This window comes from Spea bombifrons, chromosome 5 (genome assembly GCF_027358695.1).
Source record: "Spea bombifrons isolate aSpeBom1 chromosome 5, aSpeBom1.2.pri, whole genome shotgun sequence".
Taxonomy (NCBI): Eukaryota; Metazoa; Chordata; class Amphibia; order Anura; family Pelobatidae; genus Spea; species Spea bombifrons.
In genome coordinates this window covers 62,081,924-62,088,940 of record NC_071091.1, presented here as the reverse complement: position 1 = coordinate 62,088,940, position 7,017 = coordinate 62,081,924, and the positions used below count along the sequence as shown (strand labels likewise).

The following is a 7,017-nucleotide window of genomic DNA, read 5'->3' as shown; positions in this document are numbered from 1 at the left end:
TGTCTGACGTCACTCAACTACGGAAAGGCCTTGGTGACAAACATTATCGGGTTCGCAAACGCGTTGCCTGGTTCATGTGCTTTTCTGAGGTAATACTTAACTAACTGTACATTTAAAACGCTGAACCTGGTTGGTGTTAGCTAAAGATTCGGTTGTTATAGGAACAGATAACATATTTCACAGGCTGTATAATATTCACGCAAACGTATCTGCATGCCATAGTAGTAACTCCAGAGGCTATCGTTTAGAAGTTAGCAGAGTACGTTTATTGCTCTTCCATCCGATTTGATATGGAATGCTGGAGCTAGTTTGTCCCAGCCGCCTTGCTGTAGGCAGGTGACGTAACAGGCGCATGCGACTAACACATGAAGCCGCCTGTGCCCAAACATCTAAAGGAGATCCTTCTGCCCTAAAAGCGTTTACCTGATGCGATCGCGCGTTTCCGAATTTATACCGCTCAGTGAGTGTCTGCGGTGCTGGGCAGTTCGTATCGATTTAACCATATCAGAGGGCAAATGCGTTAGAGAAATTCCGAACTGTTTTGGGCGGTAGTTGCAGTACTTGCAAGAAAAGTAAGACAGAAGTCTTGACAACCTTAATTTAGCGTAGAGGACATAGCATCAGCTGCAACAGTTTACGTTGAAGGAGTATATGGCAGCACGTCACACATAGAACACCTTTCCGTGTTAAAAGCAGATTTCCTCACTTTATACCCCAAAAACAGGTTGCATAACTAGTGCCCTTCATGGGAAATTATGCAATACCTCCCCACCCTGTCCAAAAATAAACGACACCAGTGTGTTTCTAAAGGCCATTTTTAGTGCACATGCTGTAATAAAACGTATTGATATGGTTGTGTAATGCTATCATATTTATAATCAGAGATATCTCTCTTCACTTTTGTTGTAATTTGTCAACTTTTTAACCCGACTATGACGATGTCCCATTTGTTCCTGTTCTTGTTTTGTTGTCGAAAGCCAGCATTGTATTGGAAATGCCTCAAATTGCCTTGACAATCTTCCTAACGTTTCATTTACAAATAGCAAAGACTGTTTAACAGATGTATGTCATCGTGATGACATCATGCTAGTTTTTTAATTGTCAGAAGGACCCCTGGGTTTCAAAGAATACAGAATTATTATTAGATGAGTTGTGTTTCCAGTCAATCAAAATGTAGTGAAATCTGCGATCCTTATTACTGAACAGAAAACCCTATTAGGGCCTTGTCTTTATATTCAGGATCACCCCATACCCATCCTATGCATCGATCCCATTCATCTTTCCCTACCGTATACGGCTTCTGCTGCCATTTATCTGCCCCGTTTATCTACCGCTCTCTCTCATTGAGTTGCAAAACTGTTTTCTAAATGTTATATGAGTCTCATTTAAATAACAAGACTGTAAACTCTAATATATCTCATTTTGATTTAGGAGCATCATCATAACTCGCATAGAAGAACCTTTTCATTTTTGGAAAATGGCATCCTCCAGCCGGTCACAAGTGTTGGCTTTGTACAAGATCATGTTAAGAGAGAGCCAGAAGTTCAGCTCCTACAATTACAGGTAAATAGACCAATGTTCAACTTTGGTGCTATATAAAGCAATAAATAATATTAATTTCACCAGTCAGCTAAGCATGAAACTCATTAAATCAGGGACTTTTCATACATATCCAAACCTCCAAGCAATGTAAAACATGGCACAAGGATTCAAAGGCACATTCTAGCCATCATTTCCACCTTAATATATATGATACCTGAGTGACACCTTGTATGTCACCTCTATATATTTGCTCTGTGCTCCCCTCCCCAGCTATTCGCTTTGCAGGAGATCACGTACATTTCCTACTCAGCCATGCACATGTGTGATATTCGTTGTCAACCCTGGGTTGCCAGGGGTCTAATAAGATCCCCCCAAGCATTGGCACACCCAGCGGCCAAAATTGGTGCTAATTGGGTGGAAAGCAGGGGATAGTATGCTGCAGGAGGTATTATGTCTCTTTATTTCCAGTTAACAATGCATATTCAAATACTTAGTAAGTACTTTATTATACGTTCATCCTTGGAAGTTGAACTGTCACTTTAAATGGCAACTGCCACAATTTCAAATCCTACATTTCAGTGTACTTGATAGACCTGTGCGTTGGTGTCTGCAAATAAGAAATCTATATTTATGAGAAACCATATTTTTGTGTTTACTGTAGGAGCATCCAGATCTTGGTTCTCAGAACCGGATGATTATTCCTCTTTATTAAGTTCATTTTCCAAATTTTCTTAAGTTGTTGCTCCCCCCCCCGTTGTTTAATCGACGGTATCAGGCTGCCTTTTCTTCGGTGGGATGAGGCACAAATGCAATAAAGTCACTGTTTAGTCCGCTTTTTTGCTGGTTATTTATCTGATGAGACAGGTTACTTAATTTAATAAACAAATGATGTTAAATACAAACAGCAGAATAAAAAAAACTTTGATAAAATGGATTTCTTGCCTTTATTTCTCAACCACCCCCCCCAATTTATGCACATTTGAGCCCAGACATGCCACACTGCCTCCCCGACATGCCACGCTGCCTCCCACATATACCACTCCACGCTGCCTCCCACATATGCCACTCCACGCTGCCTCCCACATATGCCACTCCACGCTGCCTCCCACATATGCCACTCCACGCTGCCTCCCACATATGCCACTCCACGCTGCCTCCCACACATACCACGCTGCCTCCCACACATACCACGCTGCCTCCGACATATGCCACTCCATGCTGCCTCCGACATATGCCACTCCATGCTGCCTCCGACATATGCCACTCCACGCTGCCTCCGACATATGCCACTCCACGCTGCCTCCGACATATGCCACTCCACGCTGCCTCCCACAAATGCCACTCCACGCTGCCTCCCACATATGCCACTCCACGCTGCCTCCCACATATCTCATAGTCCCCTCATAGAGTCACAAACCCGTTCGCATCACACTGACACCATACTTTTTTAAATAAGTACTGGGTTAATCTTCACGGCCCCCAGGATTTAGATTCCCCTTAGTTTGCCCCCCCCTTTATCTCTAACTGCACCTTAGGTTAACTTTATTAAATTAATCAAATTAACCCTTAGTCCTCATCATTAAATTAACCCTAAACACCCCATTAACCATAACTACCCCTAAATTAACTCTAAATACCCCATCAAAACAAAACACCCCATTAACCATAACTGCCCCTAAATTATCCCTAAACACTCCATTAACCACAGCATCCCCTAAATTAACCCTAAACACCCTATTAACCACAGCATCCCCTAAATTAACCCTAAACACCCCATTAACCATAGCTGCCCCTAAATTAACCCTTAACACCCCATTAACCATAGCTGCCCCTAAATTAACCCCCACCTCCCCTAACTTTCAGCAGCCCAAATATTAATTTTATACTTAGTTAGATGAGTGTCACAGCCATGCGGTTCTGGCCTTCTGGGAGAAGGAAGGGGCGGGGCCGGTTGTCACAGTGATTACAGGGAGGGACTGGTAAGTAGGAGCTGCTGCTGTGAGTCAGACTAAACTATTATATAATGAGGGGTATTTTCAGATTGTTTGCTCTGAAAAAACCCTCATTTTATAATCGATAATAATCGATTCAACTAATCGATAATGAAATTCGTTGGCAACGAATTTCATTATCGATTATTATCGATTTTATCGATTAGTGGTTGCAGCCCTAAATTTTAGACCATATTCTTAGGATGTTTGGTGTGAACGGCTCTCTAGAGGTCATTCCGCAGCAGTTCTAATGGGTTTAGGTCTGGGCTCCGACTAGGCCACTCCAGAAAGGCGGATTTTCTTTTTTTAAGCCATTTTGTAGTAGATTTACTAGATGTTTGGGGTTATTTTCCTGCTGCATCACCAAACTTGTGCTTTAATGACAGACAGTCACCCTGACATTATCCTGTAAGATGCCTTTGTAAACTTGGGAAATCATTGTTCTCTCGCTAATGGCATGCAGTCCATAATGCTCCTTCCACCATACTTTACCTTAGGGGTGATGTTCTCAGGTTGGTATGCAATACCCTTTTTACACGTAATGCTGCGTGTTCTTCCTGAACTATTCATCTTTGTTTCAGCAGTCCATGAAACATTTTCCCTGTCGTGAACCCCATGCCTGTTCAATGTTTTGCACGGTAGACTTATGAACAGAGATGTTGACTAGTTCCAATGATGCCTTTAGCTGTTACTTTAGGGTTCTTTTTTTACCTCCATTGAGCATGTTTGTGAGGCACAGTTTACATCAGCAGATGCTTCTTAAGAATAGCAAACTCTCTTTAATGCCAAAGTAGCTCTAAAACACACCACCAATCCCCGTTTCATTGATCAGCCTCCAGGTTTGCTAACTCCTGGCTCCCAATTTGCATTTGTTGAAGTGGGTAGCCTAGGGGGTTCACATACTTTTCCAACCCACATTGTGGATGTTTGAATGATGTATTAAATATAGACATGAACAATAATCATTTCTGTGTTATTAGTTAAAACAGGTTGTACGTGTTCATTGTTGTACCTGTAGATAAAGTTTAGATCATAGAGCCAAGTGATTTTTATTTTTATGTTTTGCTCATCTACGACTCGCTGTTTACTGAATAAAGCCCATTCTGTATCACTATTTAGACATTATTTTCATAATACACACTGTAATTTGCGGTCCTTAGTCAAGAAAAACATTGATTAAAAACCAGATTTTTTTATCCCTAGAAAGATGGTTCTCTTTATTTAGCATCCAAAATTACTAATGCCATCTTTGCTCTCTGATACAGCTTTCATTCATTAAAAACAAACCATGTAAGCCTCCCAACGTCATCAGTTATTCTGCAATAATTGAAAGCCGAGCATTTCCTCTCTCCCCAAGAACAATAAGAAAATCCTCCACGGGTACCAGCTGTTAAATGAGTGAGCTTCCATATTTAATAAATTCTATTAACAATGCACCCCCATGTCACATTGTAGGTGAACAGGCCCTAATTAAAAGCACACACCATCTGCTGGTGCATGGCAGCAGGGTGGCACACCGCAGCCAGCACGTTCCCTGGGACTGGATATGTATTATGTATGAGCCGTGTCTGGGAAATGTCAACGAGCCCATAGAAGACTTGCTGGAAGCTGTTTAGCACCATCTAATGGGCACATCTGTGATGAAGTCCCCTTTTTCCGTTTAAAATTAGAAGAAGAAAAAAATCCTCTTCATTTGATTAGTATTTTACGCAGCATTAATGATAACCACATTGCATGAAAGAAAGATTGAATACATAATACATTTTAAGACAATAGTAAGCCGCAATCTTCACAAATGTATTGTTAGTATGTACTAACAAATGTTCGCAATGGCTGTGCGTGCCATATAACCATAACACCACTGGCGTATAGTATCGGTAAAATAAAGAGACTTGTGTCACCCACTCCACTAGTTAAAGGCACAGTAGTGTCACCATATTTATTAACACACACAAATGGCGTACAAAGGTTTTATCAGTGTGCAGGACGCTGACCTTCCGACATCAGTTAATGGATGAAGATGCTGAATATTTATACTATATAGAACTATGATGTCATAGCAAAAAAATTTGTTACATGCAGTACACTATTATACATTTTTGGCAAGTGAATATCTTGATCGAACCTATTAACGTCTCCTCTGCATCATGCAAGCTCTGCTAATAATGCTTCCAAATGGGCTGCCGTAAGTGTGCAAGGATATCGATGTGTTTTTGATACGTTTCTAAAGGAACAGCCGTGTGTTTTTTCAAGTGCACTGGTTTTTAACTTGTACTTGGTAGAACAAAGAAGGTCCCCTAGGCTTCGTTGTATCAGAGACGGTGTATTCTGTGCATACATTGCTTCCCTTTCCTGTAACCGGCACACTTACATGTCCAGCTTGTTTCTGAATCCAAAGGCTTCCATAAAACGTACCATTCATCGATTTATATAGCATCATATTCTGCAGTCCTGTGGAAAGGGTAAACAGGGAAGTAAAAAGTAGTGCATTGCAGAACAATGTGGACTTACAGAAATAAAACTCACTCAGTTACTCAGTGCTGCCGCCTCAGTTATATCAGTAGGTAGAACAAGTGAGTCGTGTTCCAATCAAATGGATTGGATGCAAGGAAATAAAGCAAATACAATTTGAGCCAATGATCCTTTAAAAATGAATGTAACTGTCCCTTTACTAACAATAATAAAAGAGGTTTTGGAGAGGCCAAGATAAATAAGCGTGCTTTCTCTTTGTTTTTATGTGGCTAGAATGTGTGTTAGCAGTTCACATTTGCTTTTCTTTTGATGACTTTGTTTGTCCTGTCTCTCATCAGAACTTATGCCATCAGAAGGATAAGAGATGCTTTCAGGGAGAAGAAAAATGTACACAATTTTCAAGAAGTACAGACCTTAGTCCACCGTGCCAAAGAAAACCTGGACGTAATACGTCGCCAGGTAAGTCCTGATTTTTCACCTACAAAGAAATAATTAGCATTTTTTTAAATCAATTCATATCTTATGTTATAGAAGACTAAAACTATATTCCCTACTTTATTGTATTTTAACGCTACCTTTTGTAAAGAGGGAAGACTACGTAGTAAAGCCCTGCTAATCTGTTTCTGGATGTTGGCACAGGGAATCCATTCAGCCTGTGGGCTCAGCTTTGCGTCAGCCTGCTGTTTTTAGATCCAATCAACACTTAGCAGAACTTGTTAATTTGCTTTGAAGTGTCCTGTTGAATCAGCATTGGCCAAGTCTTCAATTAACCTCATATATGATTCAGCATAGAAGTATATTGAGTTTAATATTATTTCACCTATTTTTGCTGATTAGGAAAGCTTTCAATAGTCATGTGATAGGCGAGAGGAAATTTGGGTGCTTGCTCATATCAAACAAAACCAGCGCACACTCCACAGACATCAATAGTAAATCAACAATAAGTGAGTTCTGACTTCATCAGAAAACATCTGTAGTAATGTATGGATATTTGACGTCACTATACAGAGTA

The 7,017-nt window shown here is 40.6% G+C and overlaps 1 protein-coding gene across 1 annotated transcript in view; it reads left to right on the top strand.

Annotated features, from left to right (window-relative positions):
- The first annotated feature begins 1,437 nt into the window (after positions 1-1,437).
- The window catches only part of LYRM4 (LYR motif containing 4), a 48,335-nt gene continuing 42,755 nt past the window's right edge, over positions 1,438-7,017 (top strand). The window contains exons 1-2 of the mRNA XM_053466997.1: positions 1,438-1,563; positions 6,344-6,464. Of these exons, the coding sequence (XP_053322972.1) occupies positions 1,478-1,563; positions 6,344-6,464 (207 nt within the window). The 5' untranslated portion in view covers positions 1,438-1,477. The remainder of the gene's footprint in view (positions 1,564-6,343; positions 6,465-7,017) is intronic.